The 25,058-nt window shown below is 30.1% G+C and overlaps 1 protein-coding gene across 1 annotated transcript in view; it reads right to left on the reverse strand.

Moving 5' to 3' along the window:
* LOC136989031 (collagen alpha-2(IV) chain-like) overlaps positions 1-25,058 on the reverse strand; it is a 126,350-nt gene that overhangs the window by 69,929 nt on the left and 31,363 nt on the right. The window contains exons 6-13 of the mRNA XM_067287074.1: positions 21,958-22,038; positions 19,971-20,048; positions 13,599-13,661; positions 11,321-11,515; positions 11,181-11,234; positions 11,018-11,080; positions 3,957-4,055; positions 3,658-3,711 (exon numbers count right to left, since the gene is read on the reverse strand). Coding sequence (XP_067143175.1) covers positions 3,658-3,711; positions 3,957-4,055; positions 11,018-11,080; positions 11,181-11,234; positions 11,321-11,515; positions 13,599-13,661; positions 19,971-20,048; positions 21,958-22,038 — 687 coding nt within the window. The remainder of the gene's footprint in view (positions 1-3,657; positions 3,712-3,956; positions 4,056-11,017; positions 11,081-11,180; positions 11,235-11,320; positions 11,516-13,598; positions 13,662-19,970; positions 20,049-21,957; positions 22,039-25,058) is intronic.

Raw genomic sequence — 25,058 nt, forward strand, 5'->3', positions numbered from 1 at the left:
TTGGGGAATACACTCATTAACAAAAAAAGCTACTTATCCAGATAGAATTTTTTGTTTACTGTAAAACTCAACATACAGGATATAAATGATTACAATTGTAGTCCAATTGCACATCAGGTAATGTCAGTAATGCTTCCAGAGTGCCTTAAAATTGCTACCCTTATTATAGAACACTCATGGAAACAATACTCATTTAGTGTATAATATACTTTAATTTTAAGAAAAAATATTTGTTTCTTTAATGATATACTAGATCTTATAACTATTATATCTGTATATAATAAAAACTGTAAGAGTTCAACTCTAGCATATGAGAATGTTGTAGTGACTTGTAAGAAAAAAAAATTGCTTGCTGTTAATTTGTAGATTCTTTTATTTTTCTTTTTATGTAAGTTAATCAAAAATTAGTATAACTTCTACACTCACACTGGGGTGTGTATAACAAAAAATTTCACTTACGTAAACCTTTAACCAGTGTGTAAAATTAAAAACTTCTAAAACACAAACATTTTCTGAACACCTTCCATGTTCTTCATCAGGTAAACTAGCTGGATTCAGAATCCAGCTAGTTTACCTGATGAAGAACATGGAAGGTGTTCAGAAAATGTTTGTGTTTTAGAAGTTTTTAATTTTACACACTGGTTAAAGGTTTACGTAAGTGAAATTTTTTGTTAATCAAAAATGAAACAATGTAAGAATCGATAGTCATTGTACATTTGCATATTATTATTTAGACTATCTAAACACTAAATATTAAATATATTTCAAGTCATTATGTTTAAATAACAATAAATAAATATTTAAAAACTAATATGTGACAAATTTATTTTCAAAAATTTTAAATTGCATTGTACATAGTTAGGAACTGATATAGCACAACTTTAATTTCACAACACAAAGCTAAACAAATACAATAGACTCTTGTTTATTCAATGAAATATTGATTTCAATTACAAATTGAAATTAATATTTTATTGTTTTTTGTTATGTTATTGTTTTATGTGTTATTTTATTGTAAATTACAAATAAATTACACTTTGATTAAAAAATATAATTATGTTTACTTGTTATTGAGTGAAGTAAAAACTTTATCTGACACTTCAAACAACATATTTAGTACTTGAATCATATGAGTATTTTACAATTGTCACATCTAGTACTGATGTTGCTATAGGTAGTGCATCAAACATAAATGAGCATTTTTTAGTTGAATCTTGTATGTAATTCTGTTATCAGGCAACCAAAAACATTTTTTCATTCTTCACTGTGTATCAATGCATACCCAACTTTGTCCATATGATTTTTGTTATAATAATATTGAAAAAAAAATGCACAAACAAAAATTATATGAGCAAAGTTGCAGGTATGTGTATGCATTGATATACAGTGAAAAGTGAAGAAAAGATGGTTATTCCATCTGCAGTTATTCAAGGGTGCTTATTCCATGAGTTTAAACTGGACACAAATGCAATGCAAGCAGCCTGGAACATATGTAAAACATTTGGAGAGAACACAGCGAGTGAATGCACAGCCCAAAAGTGGTTTGGAAAATTTGCATTGGGTGATGAGTCTCTTGAAGATGCATCTTGTGATGGAAGACTGAGCATCATTGATGAGGATAAATTGAAGACAGTCATAAAGTTGGATTCAAGACAAATGTGCCAGGAGCTTGCAAAAAGGTTCAATCTCAACGATGAAACCATTCGTTTATATTTGCATCACCTAGGAAAACCCTGAAAGCTGTGTGCAAATTGGTTCCCTGTATACTGAGTGCCAATAACTAAACTTCAGAGACTTATGATCTGCTTTCACGACACAATAATAAGCCATTTTTGGACCAGTTGTTGATATGTGATGAAAAATGGGTTCTATACAACACCAAATGTTCCCATCATTGGATATCATCTGGTGAATCTCTATCACATATGCCAAAGCTCAACATCCATCAAAAGAAAACTTTTTCTGTGAGTCTCTTGGACTACAGCTGGAATCAATCATTACAAACTTCTTCCCTTTGGTCAAGCAATCACTGTGGATGTATACTTGGCACAATTGCAACAGATTTAAGATGTGCTGCTGCAGAAACAGCAGCACTACACTTGTTAATCACAAAGGCATTGTTTTCCTTAACGACAACACATGACCTCATACAGCACAAGTGACTCAGGACAAATTCCATAGCCTTGGATGGGAAATTCTATCCCATCCTCCATATTCATCAAACATATCACCATTGAGCTATCAATTTTTTTGGCACTGGACAATCATATGTGCAGCCAACACTTTCATAACTGAGCAGTGCTGGAACCAGAATTGAGTTGGCTTCTAAAGATTGGGACTTTTTTGGAGTATTTACAAACTTGTTTCTCATTAGGAAATGGTTGTAGTTTTTGATGGTGCTTAATTTACTGAATAAAATATTTTCATTCGTTTTTTACATATATTTTAATTTTAACCTCAAAAACTGCATGAACTTTTTTGGTCACCTGATATAATCCTAATTATATTGTAGTGCTCTGCTACTAAATTTATTATATTCTGTCAATGCTTCGTTTTGTTCATATCGGGGTTTGTTATTCTCCTTGTATTATTGTGGCGCCATCATCACGTACCGCCTTTTAGGCTGGTATGTTTTGTACGCATTGATTGGCTGTTAAGAATCACGTGTTGACTATGTGCCCGGATGGTGGGAAAATATAAAAGGACACGACTTTGTGTGAAAGGGACTTTTTTTTCCTTTTTTGGGGCTCTTCGAGTGTTCGCCGTTTGGACTAGAGGAGTGAGGTGGTCTCCAAAGTAAAGAACAAAGGGGAGGCGAGATAGACAAAGAGACGACGTGAGGATAAGAAAGACAAGAAGGATAGAAGTAGAAAGGCGAGTCAATTCTAACACGTGTTCTTGTTCATTGGGAAGAGTGAGAGAAAGAGTGATAACCCCGATTGTAACGTTTGTCATATATTGTTTATAAAAGGGGTTCTTCTGTAAAATATATTGTAAATTATAACCTTACCTTAGTTAAGTTAGTAATTAAGTTTAAATTTTGTGTATCCGATTAGGTTAAGCATTAGATTTATTAAAATAAGTTTGTGTTAACTGTTAAATTGTGAAGTCCTCAATCCTTTTCTTATCCCCACTCAATTCGGGATTCGTTTCGGCAATTCTCGACACTACAATATAACCTAATGTTTTTTGTTATGTTTAAATATAAACCTAGAAATGTTGAACTGTTATTGTAAAATACTTGAAGGAGGGATTGTGGACTAAGGAACTGGTGAATAAAATGTTAAATACTACAGCCTTACATACTGTCACAATCATTGATAAAAGTCTATAATTGGATGCATCAGTGTTTCCAGAAACTAAAAGAACTGGAAATAGCAAACAAAACTTTTGCAGTTACCCAACAGTTTTATTTGCTTCATAAAGTATTTATTGAAATTTTTATTTATAAATAATAAAATTTTATATTCTTAAATATATAAATTTCAGAACAAATCCATGTTTGTTCTTGAAAATTTTATGCTTAGCACCTTTGGTATCCTTCTCTCTACCCTTATATTTGAATAAAAATATAAAAATAAACAGTATTTAATTTTAATTTTCAATAAATAAAGTATGCATGTAAAAATAACAAAGATATAAAGTTTTAATACTTACAATGGGACCTTGACTACCAGCTAATCCTAGTCTACCATTTTCTCCAGGTGGTCCCTAATATGATTAAATTTTAAATCATGTAAATGAAAAAGTTTAAAACTATATTTTTAAATAACTAGTTTAAAACTATAAAAGTTTAAAACTATATTTAATAAATAAAAGTTTACTAAATAAAAGTTTAAAACTATATTTATATTTTAAATAATGTATATCATTTTGCTTTAATTTTTAAAGCAAAATGATATACATTATTTAAAATATCAGTATTAATTCTTCCTATGTTAGATAAGTATAAATACCTTTTCTCCAGGTGCTCCATCTCTACCTGTAAATCCAGGTTCTCCTTTTTGTCCCTTTTCACCAGAAGATCCAGGTTTACCTTGTCTACCACGTTTTCCCTGGAAAATACAATTATAAGATTTATTTAAAATATTTTGAAAAAACTGTTTATATTAATATTCATAAACTTTTAAAAAATCTAATTTAAAGATCTAACTTTTCAATTCAGAAAAGAAAACATTACTAATTCTAGTAATAAATTTTTTAAACTGAAAAATAAAATAAAATATTATATTAACATATTTTGATTTTTATAATTTTCTTCTTTTTCACAAGCATTGCAAATCATGCAAACTATAGAGAAAATATTCTTGTTAAGAAAAGAATAAATTATTTAATACATTAGCTAATGTATAAATACAGTGGAACCTCGCTTAACAAGCATAATTCATTCCAGAGTCTTACTCATAATGTAAAACACTTGTTAAGCGAAACAATTTTTCTCATAGAAATTAATGTAAAATACAATAATGCGTTCCATGCCGAAAAAATGCACAAATGTTTTATGTATAATATTTATTCAAAAAAAATTGTACAATATACACTGTTAAGGAGCGTGAATCATCATCATCTTTTCTTCTAGTGCAGAATGAACCATCCTGGAATGAGAATTCAATTTGCAGAAACAAAAAAAAAAAAACACACCTAATATGTTTGATAAACACTCCAAATGATATGCCAAATTCTTGAGTTATGTAAAGGCTTTATTTAAATATTAGAAATTAATTAATTTGACTAGAGGTAGGCAGTTATGTTTCCATTTTGTATTAAATTTAATAATTATAAATAGTTAGTTTTTAATTCAGACATTTCTAAAATTTAATTTGGAATCAGTCATTAAATTTAATAACCCAAGAATTTGGCATATCGTTTGGCGTGTTTATTATATAATGGGCTATGGTTGTTGATGTTTATAAGTAATATGTGTGAACACAAGTTTTGAAAAATATGTGATCACAAGCGACAGTAAGATGCTAGCAGAACAAGTGCTAAACACAGACTGATGGAGCATGCCACATGCACACAATTCAGGACTTCCCCTCTCCTCATCACTCATTATGCGAAACATCGCTCGTTAAGCGAGGCAAATTTTTACAATTTGTTTTGCTCGTTATGCAAAATACTTGTTGTGCAAGGTGCTTGATAAGCGAGGTTCCATTGTATTGATTCTTTCTTGTAATTGTAAAGAAAGATTTTCATTTTGGATTTCTTGGAAAAGAATTGAATATTTAAAGCTGAAGACAATATAGGCTATAGCAAAATAATGAAAACAAAATTTTGTTATTACTGTGACTTTATTAACTATAGCAATAAATTTGTAACAACAAAATATGACACCATATCTTAAAAATAAACAGTCAATAATCTTGAGTGTGGCTTCTGTTGACTTTAATGCAAAGCCTTAGATGTTTGACAAATTTATTGTGATGGCATAAACTCCTCTATTGATATTTTTCTTATTTCTGCAGCAATCGCATTTCTTTTCAGGAATACCAAACCATTCTGAATGATCTTGAAGAATTCTCTCAGTTCTTACTGTACATTTTCTCTTTTTCTGGACAATTTCATCATGACCAAACTCCTTAAACCACTTGATTGGCTTTGAAACAGTATGCTTTAGGATTTTAAGGCTGTGAACAATTTTACACTGATATCTTCTAGCCTTGTACAGTGAACATTTGATCATCAGTCACCACTCTTTTATCCAGCATTAAATTCCCTTTTGGGGAGTAGATTTACTGAATTTTACTGTATTTAAGCCTTTATTTTTGTGCTGTATGCTAGTTACGGTACTGCATCACATATAAATACTGCACTGTACAGTAAATAAACAGTTGGTTGATTGTATGGATATATATATGATTGTGTATTAATTGGAAAATTTTATTATCTGTCTATTCTCATAGCCATCAGTCCCAATCCCTGATGGATAATAAAGTTTCTATTGTACGAGGCAATGATAACAGCAAAAAATTTTACCATTTCTGCCAACAATATATGCAGGTGGAGAGGGTGCCACTATTGGTTGAGGATGTGGCTGTACACCATAACATATTTTAAGTTTGGCTCATAGTCGTTAGCATATTTCCTTTGTTCTTTGTTCTTTCCACCTTCTAGAACTTTCTAATCTTCTTAATTATTCTTCTCCCTTGGAGGTGAGGAACACTTCTTGGAACCATCAAAACAATGAATGTAAAATTTCCTGATGGCACACGTGGGTAGAAAAAGCACTTTTTGGCTGGTCCTTGTAGAGAAAGGACAAACAGGAGAATAGGGAGAGTTATTGAGTACTCAAGAGATGGGTGAAGCCAATTTAGAGAAAAAGAGACTCCTAAACTTTTTAGACCAACATTACAGTGTTGAAATCAACATATCAACTTGATGAGTTTTGAGCTCAGATGAATGAACGAAGACTTGGACTAGAAATTTATAGAAACCTTCTTGGACTGAGGAAAGGTGAATGGAAGTGTGAATTGTGCCCAAGGAAGTTTTTACGTGATCCCACACAACAAAAGAAAAGCATTCGTATAACCCAGGTTCTTTATTCTATTCTTTCTGCCATCTTTGATACTTCTAGACCCTATCATCTGTTTTCCACTTTCTTTTAGTGTAAGTTAGTTTTAAGGATTATTAGTTATAAGGAAGTTTTTATGTAATAAGTAATCTCAAGTTCTTTGTATATGTCACGATATTTTGTAATTATCCAGCCAATGACCGTGGTTTTGGGTTCCTGCTGGAGCTGGCATCCATTACCGATCCTGTACATAGTTATATCACTTGAAAATAAATTGAACTTTTTCCTTGGTGTTTGCCTTAGTAGGCTAACAAGAAACCCTTTCACATCTCACAAAGACTTAGTACAGATGTACTGCATCACATGTGATCAGACATTGTCTTAATCAGTATTTTGCATTTCTAGCTCACACAATTTTTGTCTCTGTTTTTCTGTTACACTCTGTAATTAAGTTCATAAAATTAAAGATGTTACAAATTATACATATGATATGAATTAATTCCATTTATAAGATCTGAATTCTTTGTATTATCCTTATAGTCAGCAGTAGTTCCATCACTTCTTAACAAGATTTCAAACACACTTTGAACCAGTTTTATCTTTTGCTTAACAAACTAGGTTATCTATCTGATTCTGACTCAATAAGGTGGCGTAAATAAGATAGATTCCCAAAATTTTGTGTGCATTAATTATTTTGATCAGCTATTATTTTATAGGTATTTTAATGGGTTACTCTCTCCATGTAATTCTTTTATCCATGTTCCTCCTTTACCAACTCAAAATTATTCTTGTCAATCCCTAATTTTCATCTTTCTTTATCTAGATGGTCATTCTGTTACAGCAGCTTTAAATGTGGAGTCCTTTTTTTTTTAATTTTTTTATATCTAAGAGTAAATAATATTTTATAATTTATCATTGTAATTCTTTTATTATATATACATGTTCTCTCTTTATCTTATTATTTTAAATTTTTATATATTATGCAAATTTTATAAATTTTACATTTCGTTTTTAGTTTTTAATAATTTACATATGTATTTTATTATTATTTTGTCATATATTGTTTCTGTTTTTATGGGGCATATTAATTGTTTTCTTGGGGATAGTAATCTCTTGCCAAATAGCATTATTTAATGGATGTAAATAAATAATAATCTTTAACTTTATAAACCAGGTTTACTCTTAAAAACACTCAACAATAATCTGCTAATGGAAGCTACAATGTCATTCATTGTAAATATGAAAAAAAAAAATAGAGGTCTTTAATGGTTATATTGAAATGTTTTTAATATACAAGAATTATATATATATTTCTTGTTGCCATATATATGAGCTTGCTGGAAGGGGAAAAAAGGAGAAAGTAAATTAAACTCAAGTCAGGCTGAATGAGGGATAAGGGACAGTATGTGGGTGATGGTGGGCACATTGAGGTAAAGCACCTTTATAAATGAAACCCATTTATTCAGAAAAACTAAAAGCTTACATAGTCTAATAAAGTGTACTCCTTCTTGAACAATGGATCTAAATAATCCAAAGATATTATCATTGGTTGGGATTCAACCTGGCCAATGATACAACCTGTATTCAACTTGACACCATATCTCAATTCTGACCAGATGTTGATGGAACTTTAAAACCTGTGCTCATAAATTAGACTGTTATGTTTCCTGTTCAGACATTTAGGAATTTTAATTGCAACACACGGCATTTTTCTTTCATTAAAACCATTCTGTTTCCCTGATCCAACTAGATTTCTGTCATTTCTAAAAGCATCAGAGTCAAAGTTCAAACTCCCAGTCTGGCATTGATTAAGATCCTAACACCTGTGTGCTCAAGTCTCACTCAGGACTTACATTGTTTACATTTGCATTGCTTGTGCTGCATTTATTTTATACAATTTCTTTTTGATATTAAAATATATTTTTAGCACATTTAGTAAGAGTTTGGACTCTAAGGCTTCACACACATACACACAAAGAGAGAAATCATAATTTTTGCAATAAAGTCAATTTAGTTTACTTTGAAGAAAATTTTGATTAATGATATTAGTAGATTTCAATTAATCAAAGTTAATTAAATAATATAATTTACCATTTTTAAATATCTTTTTGTATAATTATATAATAATAATAATAATAATAATAATAATTCTCTTGCTAGTCACTATCAATTGTGAGAATAGCTCAGTAGTTCCAATGAATTACAGACTGAAGTGTAAGCTTCCAGTAAGGACATCCATGCAATTAAAGTCTATAGAAAGAAATAAAGAAAATAGTGGCTGATCCAGAGTGGTGGCTGCTAAACAGTATCTATTCTCTATGTCAAGGGTGACTGATTTATAAATGACTGGCTTTAGGTGTATAAGCATATCTATTTTTGTGGTAAAAAAATGATAGACACATTTTCAGCTTAATACCAGCCTGAATGTTACCTGAGTTAACAAGGTTCACATTTGTGGATCAGGCAGAGGCTTGCACTAAAAAAAATCTGCTACTCTCCCTTGGCCACTAGTGGCAAACACAGCACTGGACCAAGTATGACTACTGCATTACAGATGCCTAACTCTCATAAAATGGATAACATATCAACCCAGCCAAAGTGCTTCACACCAATCCGACTATCAATCACCAAGGCCAGAAAACGATTTTATCTTGACATATCATATAGAGTAAACTATTATTATTTCTAATATGTCTAATTATATATAATGAACAATTTAATAAATTTGACAGAAAACATTTTTATTTGTTTCTATTTTGAACTGTTGTGATTTTAGATGTTTTATTTTTAACTTTTATAATATTGAATTAAATATTCAATTTTATAATCATTACAATAAAAATTGATTATTCAACTGTTTCATTTTTATTTTTAATGGGAAATGTTCTAATAAATGTTCTATAAAAAATAAAAACGTTTTAATAAACTGTCATCTGCAGCAGGGAACAATTTTCCTTGTTTATCAGATCATACATTTGAGTCCCATTTTTTATAAAAATGTTTGATTATTGATTTTTATTGGTATTGTAACTGTTATTAGGAGAAAAGAATATCATAAACATAGTGACAAAGCTCAACACAAATTGGATCAACTTATTTGAAACATCTTTTGCATGTGCATATGTATTATAAAAATATTTTTAAAAAACTATTAAAAATACATAAATCAGCATGAAGTAATATAGTGCTATGCAACTAGTGTATAGTAACTTTTCTTTGTATTGATATATATATATCAATACAAAGAAAAGTTACTATACACTAGTAGATATATATATATATATATATTGTTCTGTTATTTTGTACTGCGTTTCCATATATTGTTGTAAGTGTGTCGCAAAAACATTCATCCCTTGCCCAGCTGTCACCTTTCCCTGACTGCTGTGTTTGGAGCCTTATAATTGGTCTGGGATAGTGTCACACGTTAGTGATCTACTTTCAGAGAACGGGAATTATAAAAAGAATGGACATTCGCATCAAGATACTTTATCTTTTGGACTCTTCGGGAAAGATAGAAAGCGAGAGCTCAATAGCTGAGCCTGAAAAACTTTGGTTCGGACGGATAAGCTACATGAAACAAATAAGAGGAACAAGGAAAAGAGAGCTTCAGAACCAGGAGATAGTCGCCATTGACGAAGGAATGTCTTGATCTGAAATTGAATGATCTGTTTCCATTGTGCTGGGACAGTGGACCGTCAGCGAGGGATACATATATTTTTGAATTAGACCATCTGAGGATCTAATTAGGATGATTAGTTATGAGAATATAAGTTTTTTTATGTATATGTTATTGTCGTCTTTGCGGGATCCAATATGTCATCGTGGAATTGTGCAGGGCTTCCGCATATAAGCATTGTATTGAGGAAAAGGGGATGGAAATCCATTAGTTTGTAAGACTAAAATCATTCTTATTCAGGCGATCAGATTGATATGACCCATATAGTCTCATGACTGTACATCATATCATGTAAAAAACAATTTTTGCTCTCTTGGTTAAGTGTAAACATTATTTGTCAATACTTAGGTCCTTTCACATTAATTTCTTCATGTGCCCCATGGATCTCACTCTACGGGAGTCACTACATGTAGATTTAATTAAATAAAAAACAAACGTTTTCTTCCATTTTAAAACACGTCATTGGGCATGCACATATTTCATGACATTCAAAACTTTTAAAGTTTTGTTCTTTTTAAAAAAAACATGCATTCTATTAGTTCTACATAGAGTAAACCTGATGATGACCATTAAAAACAGAGGGAAATATTGTTTATCATTTAATTAAATCTACTTCATGCTGATTTGTAAGTGTTACATATTTTTATTGCTTTATACAGGTAGTTTTGTGGAGATTGTAAAAAACAACTTTCATTACTTAGAAAATATTAGTAAAACAATCACTTTTTATATTTTTTATCTCTTACAGTAGTTTTTCTTCCTTTAATTTAATTTATCAGAAATTAAAGTTTATGATATTTATTAGTAAAATTTAGGAAATTTGAGCTTACTCTAGCACCTGCATCTCCACGATCTCCTTTTTCTCCTTTCGGTCCAGAGGCACCAGGAGCACCCTAGATTGTATGAAGATAAAAAGAATTGTATAAATTGTTGTTATTAAACTATTATAAATAAACATTTTTACAATTTATAAATCCATTTAATATATCTTACATGTTCACCTGGTTTTCCGCTAAATCCAGTTGGTCCCTTTTCACCAGTACTTCCCTGAAAATATTAATAATGTAAATTTTAAATGTTCTTACAAAATAATTTATTTTTGGAGGATAGAATTAAATAAGAAATTAATTTACAGTTTGTCCTGGTGGCCCTGGTGGTCCTGGTTCAGGAAAAACACTTTCTTTTTGTCCTTCAGCAGCTTCTACTGATTTTCCAGGCAAACCCTGATCACCTATAGGACCTGGTTCACCTTTTTGACCTTTTTGTCCTTTTATACTCTCTCCTACAACTCCCTGAGGTCCTTGTTCTCCAATCCATCCTTTTGGACCCTTAAATTAAGTAATGACTAATATTTAAAACAAAAATTTTTACATAGGAGTTCTTAAACTTGTGTAAATAAAAATATATTAATAAAATTACTATAAAAATAATTATAATTATAATAATAATTAATTCATTTGATAAATTTAGTAATATCAACTTTGATGATGATATACTATATATAGTTGTGATCAAAAGTTTAGTAACACCTTATTACTTTATATAAAAAATTTAAAATGTAAAATTAAAAATAAAATTAATTGGTGTTCATTATTTAGTGCAAATTAATAGCATATGAAATAATTCTTCTGTCCTGAAATGCAAAGTAGAAAAGAAATATTTTGTATTTAACGATGTTTCTGTAATGAAGTTTGTGTGATAGTGCTTGGACAAAAATTTAGCAATGCTGATAAATTTTGAAATTTCACTTCAAATTCAAGTTAAATAAACATATTTAGTTTATTTTGAATAAAATAATAAATATTTTAATCAAAATCAGTTATTAAAGTATTAAGAGATGAAAGTTTAAATCTCTGTGTAATTGCAGAAAGGATAGACCAGTTAAAATGCCTACAGTCAATTCCTTACATGTTTAGAAAAACTGAGACTTGTATTGACTGATAAAAGATCTGGATGACCATGAATTACCACTAAGCAAATGGATAGCAAACTTCAAAAGAAAAGGACAAATATTTTTACTTCTGGAGACATCAAACAAGAAATTGAAAACTCTGAATTGGAAAACATCAGCACTAGGACCATGCTACATTTTTTGGTCACCACTGTAAATATAATATAATGTTGTGTATAATTGTGCTTTACACATCAGAAAATTTATTATAATAATCATTTTATCATGAAGAAACAAATTCTGAATTATATAAAACTTGACTTTACATACAAATTTGTGGAAAGGAATGCTTATGTAAATTAGAAGTATCTGTACTTATTTTTTCATTCTGTTAATATTATACATAATATAATTTTAATAAATTCATTTCATAAATCAAAATAATCAAATTGCTATAATAAAACTGAATTATAAAAATATTTTTACATTTTTCAATGTTAGTAAGAAAGAATAGATAATTTTGATGATCATTTATTTAGTTAACAAGTAAAATTCTAATTTCTTATATTTAAAAATATATGCATCAAAACAAATTTTAAATATTGACTAAATAAAATACTCTTGCAAATTTAGTACCAGTTCAAAAATTATCTTTCCAAAGCTATATGAAAATGAATTTATATTTAATTACGTATATGTAATATTATTTATATGTTATATTATGTAATATTCATATCAAATCATTTATTAGTATATTTAGGAATTAATCCTGTTACAAAAACTCTTAATAGAGTCACAACAAACAAAGAAATCTATAAATTAGAATTTGACTCTGTGAATATAATTAGAAACTTTCCATATTATATAAGGTGTAGCTATCAACTGTCAAACAGACCATATCATTGGTTTCTTCACTAATCTTCTTGCAGGGTAGTATATTTGGTGAGGAAATTATGTAGTCTTACTATCATAATAGGATCCATTTGAAATAGATCCCTGTAAAATTCCTCCTTCAATTTACAGTAAGACAATATAGAAATTCCAAATTGTATTCTAAGCTTTTAACTGTCTGGACATGAACAAATTACACAATAAACTGAAAGTTGTTCTTGACATAATTTACATAAACTATGTTTAATATCTAAATAATGCCTGTCCACTAATACGTAAAAACAGTTTAATCTTATTAATTATGTATATGAATATTTATAATTTACAAAATAATTTTAAAATTAATCTCTTTTTTTCTACTGTTTTATATGTATTTTAAGCTCTAAAAATATTTTCTTTATGAAATGTTAGATTAATGTTACGTTCTCAGAGCATAAATATTCAATAAAAGTTCATTTATTTATTAAAACCTTTTATATTCACAGACAACTCTAAATATATTAAAAGGATTATTGCAAAATCTTTCATATTATTATTTATGTTACAATTTAATATTTATATAATTAAAATTAAACACAGCAGTCACGATTACTTCAAATATAACATAATTTAATGTAAAAATAAATTACTTGTAATCCAGGACTGCCTCTTGGTCCTTTCTCTCCAGTAAAACCTGTTAATCCTACAGGACCCTAAAATAAAAATAAATGATTTTGGTGTAATTTAATAACTTTAAGACAGTTAACTTAAAACATTGAGTAAGTAAAAATGTACAAATGATAAACTGATTGATTAAATGAGCTAAAGGATAAAGAATTTTATTAGATTAAATGTTTTACAGGATACCTCTAGCTATGGTTGCCAACTCTCCCGGAAAAAGACCCTCAGTTTTTAAAATCCCTGACTCCAGAATGCTGTTAAAATCTCCCAAATTTTTTTGCGTCACCCACATTGAAAAAAAATTTGGAGCTGCTACTGCCCCTCAACCCTCAAAACATACAGAATGGCATAGCAGCTAGAATTTGATAACTCGAGTATTTACAAGAAAGTGATCATTTTGACAATGGACGAAGAAATTGACTGGAATGAACTAAAAGATCTGAGTTCTTTTCTGAATGTGCCTATAAATGAGGATAAATTATATGATGATTACTGTTTACTAAGAGAAATTTGTAAAGTTGTGGCAAGCAAACCAAAGAGATAGACTTGTGTTGGGTCAATTTTTTTGAAAAATGTGTGGGTGAATCTGGCAAAAAAATAAAAAAACTTGTTGCATTCACTCTATTGATCCCTATCACAAATGCCACTGCTGAACGTTTTTTCAGCGTAGTAAACGAACTTTGGTCAAAAAGTTGTAATCGACTGAATGAAACATATGTAAAATCTGAAATACAAGTGTGCACAAATTTCAAATACACCTGTAAAGAATTTTATGATTTTATCGTCTCCAATCAAAAGGCATTGCAAGCTGTTTGCAGTGTAAAAAATATTAGATTTTCATTGTTTTTTTTATTTTACCTCCTGGAACAGTGCTCTCGAAGGCAGCACCCTACCTGGCGAAAAATTCAAAAGTACGAAAGCCATATATATTAAATCCAAGTTATTTTAAACCCCATGACTCCATAACCTAAGTGTTTTAAACCCCACAGTTAGTTTATTTGTTGTTTATGTAAAAAACGGTTTTATGGATTCAGAAAAGATATTTTGCAATTTATTTTACATAAACAATAAATTAATTAATTACATTATTAACTGTCCCCCGGGTTATGGGTTTAAAAGCTTAGATTATCAGTTATGGGGTTTAAATAGCTTGGGTTTGATATACATGGTTGTCATACTTTTGAATTTCCCGCCAGGTAGGGTGCTGCATTGGAGAGTACTCCTGGATTTCTGACCCACTGAGTTGGCTACCTCTAGCCCATCATCAGATCCCTAGAACATTCAAATCAGAAAATTTGCACAAGAACATCTATGAAGTTCCATTGAATGTTAAAGTTGTTTTTCAGATTTCTGATTCAAATGTTCTAGGAATATGACAATGAGACAGAGGTCTCCCAAAAATCATTTAATCTAATAAAATTTTGGCTCCTTTAATCAGTTTAATCAGTTTAATGTTTGTATATTTTTACTTGTTTGTATGGAGGCATCGTACTTAGAAACTAATCTTTTAAAATACTGATTTGACAATGTTAAAAAATATTGGTCCATTTTAATTCAACTTCTTCAATGTTCTACATAGTTTCACAACTGGTCTCCTGTAGACCTTGGTTGGCATAGCCATTAAGACTGAAGTCAATTGATGAGAACTAGGTTAATACTCAAGTAAAATAATGACACAAACAAAAGAAAAAGAAATTTACTGCAAACAAATGCTTTCATCCATCTAAAACAATCTTCAGGTTTAAGCATACTTTGAGTTCTACCACTTAAACCTGAAGATATCCATTTTAGATGGATAAAAGCATTTGTTTGCAGTAAAGTTCTTCCTTTTGCTGGATATTGTATTGGTATTATTATTTTATGTGAGTATTAAACCAGTTCTCAGCAACTGACTTTAGTTTTATGACTACACCAGTCAAGGCCTACAGGAAAACAGTTCCATTTTAAAGTTTTTTTATATATATATAATCATTTGGACTCATGAAATTTATAAGCAAATGTTTCATTTAAAATGCAACTACATTTATCTTGTTTATTGCATCATATTTTAGATTGCTACATCAAACTTTGTGTAAAGTATTTTCTAGTAAAAATATCATTTCAAATCACGTTAGTGGTGTGGGATTTCAGATGATATGACATGATATCAGTTGTCAGGAAGTGATATGACATAACACTTGACACTATGTTGTACTTACATGTACTATATAGAATAATTAATAAATTTCTAAATTTTTATATTTAATTTAAATTTTATGTAAAATTAAATTCAAATTTATTATTATTATTATTGTGTTGGATTATGTGAGATATACTTGGTTAACACCAGTGGCTGTGTACTATGCCGGACCAAAGTCAAGGCATAGTAACCAAAACAAAAATTAAAGAAGTGTATCAGTGTGTTTGTCTGTATTCAGGAATTTCCTCACAATATGACATGTATTCAATATAGTGGCCTTCTGTAATGTGATGTATGTGTTTCTATTGAATTGTAATGTTCCCAGGCTTTTGTGTAGTGTGTGTGGTATGACACCTGTAGAGGAGAGAACGACAGGTACAATAAGCACCCTATCCATCCTCCACAGATGCCTTATTTCCTGGACAAGTTCTGTGTACTTGCTGACTTTTTCAGTGCATGCGTTTTGTACATTGTGAGTGTTTGGAATGAATATGTCTATAATGTATGTGATTTTATTGTGTTTGTCAATGAGTGTGATGTCTGGTCTGTTGTGGCAAATTGTTTTATCTGTGATTATGGCTCTGTCATAGTACATTTTGTGTGTGTTGTTTTCCAATACTGTATGTGGAATGTATTTGTAGTATGGTTCGTGGATGTCTAATAATTTGTATTTGTTTGCAAGCTCTTGATGTATTATATTTGCTACTTGATTATGTCTATGTAAATAATCTATCTGTGCCAAGAGCTTGTAACTAGGAGTGATGTTTTATATAGTTTCTGGCAGGATGTGACATTTTCTGCATGTGTCATTTGTGAGTGTTGCATCTTTGAGTATGTGTTTTCTGTAGTTTTTAGTATTTATGACCTGATCCTGTATGGCAATCATGAATCCTTCTGTCTCCCCCAAAGAGGCATCCCCAAGCTAACCAGCTGTTTGATGCAGTTTTGTAAACAAAATTCTGGACCAGGTCATAAGGATGCCTGCCATGGAGTGCCTTTTGAGCCCACATTTGCTTAACGGTGTCTATGTTTTTTATATGTTGTGTCGTATCCATATGCTGTGAGTGTAAATTTAATGGTGTGTTATTCGAGTCTGCTAGAGTTACTGCTTTACTTAACTGTGATGTTTCTTGCTTTTTGTAGAAAAACTCTTGCAGTGACTGTATTTTTGTTTGTAGTGAGGGTTAACTATATCAATCAGGCCACATCCACCATCTTTACATGGAAGGGTTAGTCTTTCTATGGCAGATTTAAGATGATGTTGTTTATGCTGCATTGTTCTTGTTTTTGTTTGGAGTTGCTCAAGATCTGTGTGAGTCCAATGTATAACTCCGAAAGAACATGTAAGTACTGGGATGACATACATGTTTATTGCTTTAACTGTGTTTTTTGCATTTAACTCTGTTCTGGGAATAGCATTTAACCTACTTTGGTATTCTTTAATTAATCTTTGCTTTACTTGTGCATGTTCTGTTAGTTTGGCCTGTTGGAATCCTAAATACTTGTAGAACTCACCCTCTTCCATAGATTCAATAACATCTCCATTTCCAAGTGCAAAATCTTCTTTCTTCAGGATTCTTTTTTCTACGTGAAGTGTTTTGCATTTATCTGGGCCAAATTCCATTTATATGTCCTTGGTGTATGAATGTGTGATTTGTAGGAGTTGATGAAGTTGTTTTTGTGTGGATGCATAAAGTTTTATGTCGTCCATGTACATGAGATGTGACAGTATAAACTGTCACTCTCATGTACATGGACGACATGTTGTTTTTTCATGTCTGATATTGTAACCATATTGCGTGTTGTTTAACATGTTGGATAATGGGTTCAAGGCTAGGCAGAACCAGAGAAGACTCAAGGAATCTCCTTAAAAAATTCCTCACCTAATAAAAATTTGGTTTGTTTGTATGGAAGTGTTATGAACCCTGAGATGTAGTGTTGTTCTCCAGTGTTGCATAGTGTTTTGGAAGAATGCAATGAGTGATGGATGTATTTTGTACATGTGTAGAATACATATTCTACAGCCAACTGTGTGGAACACTGTTGAATGCTCTTCTGTAGTCTATATATGCCATGTGTATGTTTCTGTGTTGTTTGTGTGCTTGCTGTAGAATGACTGAATCTATGAGTAACTGTTCTTTGCATCCCTTGTGATTTCTACAGCAACCTTTTTGTTGTTCCGTAAGAATGTCGTGTTCTTCAACATGTTTGTATATTTTGTTTGCGATACAGGATGTCAATAATTTGCAGAGTGTTGGAAGACATGTAATTGGTCTGTATTGTGTGGGGTCTGTGGTATTGTTGTTTTTAGGTTTCATGTAGGTGATGCCTGAGTAAGAAAATTTGGCATGTCTTGTGGATTGATGATGATGTGTGTTAGATGTTTAGCTAGTTCCTGGTGCAATGACGTAAACTTTTTATACCAGAAATTGTGAATGTTGTCTACACCAGGTGTCTTCCAGTTGTGTGTTCTGTTAACAGAGTAGCGGATGTCATGTATGTTTATTTCAGCACAGGGCATAGTTGGTATATTATGCAAGTTTTTGTTCACCTCCTTGATCCAGCCTGCATCAGCATTGTGTGTGACAGTACTGGACCAAAGAGAAGACCAATATGTTGTGAGTTCTTCTTCTGTTGGTGTGCCACTGTGCTGTGTATCAGTGTTTGTTTTGTTACTAATTTGTCTGTAAAAGAGTTTTTCATTGTTTGTAAATAATTTATTTTGTTGTTTTCGTAGTGTACATGTTTTGTATCGTTTGAGTCTACATGCTTTGGCTGCAAGTTTTTGTTTTAGTGTATCAATGTATTCTGTAATGTGTGTTGTGATGTTCATGTTTTGTGTGTGTTTTTATTTTCTTGAAAGTGTTTTTGAGCTGTTTCTTTAATTTGGGTGTTATGTTGTTTTTAGTGTATTATGTCAGCCTGCCTAATTGCTGTCTAATGTCATTTATTTGTATTTCTATTCTTCTCTGCCAGGCAGGCTTGTGATAAATTGTGTTTTCTGTGTATCTGTCTGTGATTGTACTTTCAGTCCATGGTGTGTCACTACTGTGACTGCCCCAGCATAAACTAACATATGAATGTCTGAGAGTGTAGAAACTGAATGAATGTAGTGTGGTAGTAAGTGAGTGTTTACATAATTTAGTGTTTTTCCTACTTCCTTTGACGTGTTGATTTTTGGTATTCGTGGTCTTTGTGTGGGATCTGTACCTGTATATTTAGTGAGTGTTTCCTGAAATATAAGTGAGAGCGTATTAACTAAATCCATGTCTATGTTATCAGTGATGGATGAAGAAGTGTCTGTAGTATCAATAGTGGTAGTTGTTGTGTGTGTGCTGTAATCAGTGCTTGTTGCTACATTATCCTGACAGGTTATGTGATTTTCATTAATGTTAGATGTTTCTGTCTGTTGATGTATTTGATCAGCAACCTGTTGTTTGATGAGTTCAAGTGTTGTTTGTGAGATAAGGTTGTTGTGTATAATTGTTCTTTTTTGATCAACAACTCATTGTTCGGTGACAGTGAGATGAAAATACTGTTCTGTGAATTTATGGTGTAGTTGTTGTCTGTATGCTGTCATGTTTGTTTCAAGTTTTGTGATGGTGTAGTAAGTATGGATGATAAACTTGTTCATTTCCATTGTCCGTTTCACCCACTGGCATGGTTTTCCAGCGTTTATGGTCTGTGGATGCATTGCCACAGAAACACCAAGGCTAGATTGGTTCCTCACATCTGTTGAGGGCATTGAAGTAGCCATGCTTGGGCCAGCGCTGCTTTCTCCACTGGTAACCAAAGGAGACTGTGGCATATTTTTCAAACGTGAGCCTCTGCCTAACCCACGCATGTGGACCTTGTTAACCCAGGAGACGTCTGAGCCGTTATCAAACTTAGATCTGGTTACTACCATGATAAATATCTCCACAGAATGTGGGTGTAGTCACTCTTAGCTTCATTTCTCCCCATAGACATTACTGCTGGCATGGGTGTCTCTACCAGGAGCTTGTGTTCCAGCCTGCATTGCCCTATGGATCAGTAAAATTACTGGTCTCTCCCACCATGACCAGGTGGTGACCATGGGAGAGTTGTTGTTGTTGTTATTATTATTATTATCAAAACAATTATTGGTATTCAAAAAAATTTAAAATTTAAAAAATTAATGTACACGTTCTCCAGGATAACCATCTTCTCCTCGATCTCCTCTAACACCAATTGAGTTAATTCCACCTTCTCCAGGATCTCCCTAAAATAAAAATATTTTATTTACAATATATTATTCAACAAATAAATGTTTAATCCTTGAATAGAATTACTAATCAATTATCATTTTAAAATCAAAAAATAAATTAGTTGCTATTAAAAATTTAAAGATTTTAATTTCTAAATTTTTAATATTAATAATTTTTTAATTATTAATATTAAATATTTTAATTATTGGTTGCTTTTATCTATTTAAATATGTTGTGTTATATTATAAATTATGTCAATTTTTTAAAGTTTTAATAATTTAATGTATAATGTATTAGTCATTTAATAATAGTAAATGACTAATACATTTGACTAACATAAATTGCAACATTTAAGTCAACTTTTAAAGTCTGAAAGATCTCCAACAAATGTCTAATATAAATACCATATATCTTATTCACATTTCAATTCCAGTCTGCTTCATGTCTGAAGGCTTTAATCACTTTTAAAATAGTAATTATAAGACTAAACCAGAATTTTGATATGGCTTTATACTAATATGCTGAAATTTACAGTACATTAGGCAAAAATCATTGGTTAATTATTTTAATAATTTACAATTTCAAAAATTTAGTCATGTTTTGATCATTTAGCAAGTTATTCATAAGCTAAAAATAATTATATCAATTTTTATAATAAGCACTAATGTAGGTGTTTAGTTAGGTAAGTGTTTAAATTTAGAGTAAATTAAAGATTAAATAGAATTTCCTCATGAGAAAGTAAGACTTGTTTCATTCTTATTATAAAAATTAATGAGGTTTTAATAAAAAAATAGGTATTCAGTTTCATATTCATATGCAATTACAATAAGCTTCAAGTAACAAACAACTGCTTCACTAAATAAATTACAAAGAAGTAACCTTTGAGCAGTTAAAACTTTATATTTAAATGAACATTTTCAGTTTTGTAAATGGCAATCTCAGGTTCCAAAAATTGAATTAATATGAAATTCAAATTCTAGAATACATAACATTATATATATAATTAAATAACATAAAAAAATTAAAAATTATGATAAATGAAATTAATTTTAAAAATTACAACTAATAATAAGAAAATAAAAGTATATAATAAACAGTAAAGAAGTCAAATTGATGTGTTCCTTAAGGAGGAACTTTCAGAATGGATGAAATGTATCGGCATCTTTCTTATTAATAATCCAACAGTAATGGCTTATATATAAATTTGCAGAACTTCAGAAATCTATTCCTGGATATATTAGGAACCTTCTTAAGAATCTTGACCTCATCCCATCTTATATTTGTTGATAGCCACTTATATTATATTTATTAGTGTTGACATTCCTTCTCTGCTCCATTAAACTCATAACCAAATCTTGAGGTATATCTGACATATGACAATGCAACTCTAAAATTAAGATGAAACATAGGTATTTTGTAAACAACTGATTTTTGGACCTCAAGGATTTGGCCTTTCTCATTGTGAAGCAGACAATAAACCATTGGTTTCCTACATTATGCTATGGTTGAATCCTTGACTAGCTTGAAACCACATAGGAGAGTACAGGTCATCATTGTATGCCACCAAAAGGAATTTATTTTCACTCTTGGTTGAAGCTGAAGTGTTATAATTAGCCTGTTGATACACTGTGATCCATTATTCAACTGTATTCTTCTGAAAACTGTGTGCAAGTGCCATTCTTTATGTACTCTACAATTTGAGTTTCATATTAGTTCAGCCTTTGTAACCTTAAGATTGCCATTTACATGGCCAAAAATGTTCATTAAAGTATAAAGTTTTAACTGCTCAAGGGTTGTCTCTTTGTAATGCAATCAAAGAATTAATACACAACCGAAACTTTATGCTGGGGCTATCCAAATGAAAATAATGGCAGCAAAGAAAGAATAAATTAATTTGTAAAATAAATATTTATTGACACATACCCTAAAACCTTGATTTCCATGTTCTCCAGGTAATCCTCTTGGTCCAGGAGGGCCAGGTACACCAGGTAATCCTGGTCTTCCCTATTATATATACATATTACATTGTAAAAACACTAATTTAGTAATATTGGTAATATATCTTATAATATAAATATAAATTTAAAAAATGTATACTACTGATATATTAACCGTACTTTTTAATTTTCTAAAAAGTTACTATTTTAAAATATGCAAATAGCATATTTTCTAAATTTCATTCACTAATATAAAAGATATTTTAAAAAATATTTGATTTATTTTTAGAATAGCATATATAATATATCAATTATCCTTTAATCCTTTTTTTTAATATATAATACAATATTTCAAGAACAAATGTTTTTGACTGTTTTAACTAACTTTTTTTGGCATTTCATTATAAAATTGAAAAAAATTCTAATTTATTCTTCTGAACAAATAAAATTGATATTAAACATATGGAGAAAATATAATAAATAAATAAATATATATATATATAAAACTTTAATATATTTATTTTGAAACTAAATAAACTAAAAATTATATAAAATATGTTATTTTATAACAGTATAATAACATATTTTATATGTATCAAAATTTACCACCTATAATCTGTGCATAATGTGTTAAAAAATCTTCAAACTTTGATGGTGCAGATTATAGGCCACTGTATAATCTACAATAATATTTTTATATCATCAAAAAATGCTTTAAAATCATTTTACTTTCTGTTATGTTAAGAAGTTTTCTTGATATGATTGAGCTGATCTTTGTTTAAAATTGTGGCAATATGCCATATTAATGTATATATTAGATGAGTTTAGTTTTAAGTATTCTTTCTTCTTTGTTCTTCCTTTTGTTTTCTCAAATTTTCTATTAACATTCCTTCTTGTGGGTGAGGTAACCCTTTCCACGAACCACGTTAACAATGGGAAGTGAAGGCCCTGAGGCTACTAGAATGATAAGAAGGTTCATTCTTGGGTCAGACTCTCAGTGAAGGTAGACGTGTGAAAGTTACATTCTTGCTCATCGTCTAGAAGGACAAAGAGAGATGAAAGTGGCCTACAGAAAGAGAAAGGACCCCGCTAACATAAAGAGAGAGAGAGAGACAACGTCCCTTGTATAAGGAGAATCTTTGAAGAGATCCGAAAAAGATCAGCAAGAAATGATTTAGAGTGGTTCCCCACCAGAAGAGCATCAATACCAAACAGAAAACCCGAGTATTCCTTATAACCTCCTCTATCATACTACAACTTCTTGCTATTCTTCCTTTCCTTTTTAGTTTATAATTTAGTGTAAGTTAGTCGTAAGATTACAAATCCGTCTTTTCTTATTTGTCACGAGCATGTTTTTTTGTTCTGTATTCGCTTGATTCCTCACCCCAGTTTGGGGTATTGTATAACATTAAAAGAGGAAAAAAGAGTTGGAATCCAAAAGAATCCTGTATATTGCTAATCACATGAAAAAAATAAATAATTGTTGTTATTTTTTTGTGTACTGCCTCTCGTGGACTATTGTACACTCGCGTGACTATCACAAAATATATTTTAAGTTTAGCTTTACATATTTTAGACTAGATAAATCAATAATGATTAATTGCATCTGACCCTGACACTTCAATCAAGAATGGCAAGACTCATCTTCACTGTTGATATGAAGGAAGTTTGTTCTGGTAACAAATCCAGAATCTCTAATAAGGTTATGATTTATACAATTAAGATATTTTACTAATACAAAGATTAACAAACAAAAGAAGAAAACCAGTTCAAAGAAATCAAAAATTATAAGAAGGGAGTATTATAATCTTCACCTGAAATCAATTTCACCTGTTTGGTGAACTGTCACTCCGTCACAGTTAAACTACTATTACTAAATTGCACAAAGTATATTTACTATTTAATAAACTGGCTAATTTGCTATATATATATTCTACTGAGGTCGCCTGTATCAGATTAAAATTTCCTGATTTCTTTGAACATATAAAATATTTTGATAGTATTTACTTTTATAACTTTTTAACAATATTTTACCACCAAATGGAGTGGGTCTTTGCATTTCTTCTCATAATATCTATAATATGTTGTACACATGCATTCAAATACGTAGATTACAAAATTTTCATTTTATTTAGCTGCTTATTTGATGAATAAACCAGAGGATGCTCTCCTCCTGGATATTACAACTTTTAAGAACTTTTGTAAAAAGCGATTATACATTTTTAAAGTTTTATTTATCTTTATGCTTTTTAGTCTACAATTTTATTTTTACTTTTGTACCTATTGTTATTTATTGGTTTTATTATTTATTTTAATCAGGCATATTGTGTGGGAATGGTAATTACTTGTTCTCCTGAGCATTATTATATTGTAAAGTTAAAGAATAAAGAATTTTATTTTTGTTGTTAATTTATATTCATTTAATTTATTATTAACTCACTTTAGCTTTATTATTGTAAATCTGAAATTAAAATGATAATCTTGGACAGAACAGCTCTCCAGAAAAGTTAGTTTCATTTTCAATTTTTGAATGTTAATGGTGCAAACCTAAGTTATGATTAAACACAAATTAACTTATATGTTATTGATATATAGTCTGCATATTTATTACAGATTATAATATTGCATTTAACATTTAATTGTTATACTATGCCATTAGCAAATGTGATCAATTATTCAGACATAAAAATAATTTTCTTAATATATCAGTTTTGGACATGAAGATTGTAAATTGGGACTGACTCTATATTATAATATTGTATTTTAAACTTTTATTGTACTGCTTTAACATGAATTGTTTCTTTCCTAGATTTGAGAATACTTTTTTTTATTATTAACTGTCTTTACAAATCGTATCATTTCTTTACTAATATGGCAAGGAAGCAAATAAATGACAATGAAAACTTGCACAAATCATATGACAAACTTTTTTATAACAAAATTTATCTTACTGATCATATACACTTCTGTGGATAATATAATGATAAACGTTTTTGTTCAAGAAAAATTGCATTTGTAGATTATAAGCAGGAAATTATGATATCCATTTATACATATTTTAAATAAATCATTTTATTTAAACATCAA

This window comes from Centruroides vittatus, unplaced genomic scaffold, assembly GCF_030686945.1.
Source record: "Centruroides vittatus isolate TY-2023 unplaced genomic scaffold, ASM3068694v2 scaffold_435, whole genome shotgun sequence".
Taxonomy (NCBI): Eukaryota; Metazoa; Arthropoda; class Arachnida; order Scorpiones; family Buthidae; genus Centruroides; species Centruroides vittatus.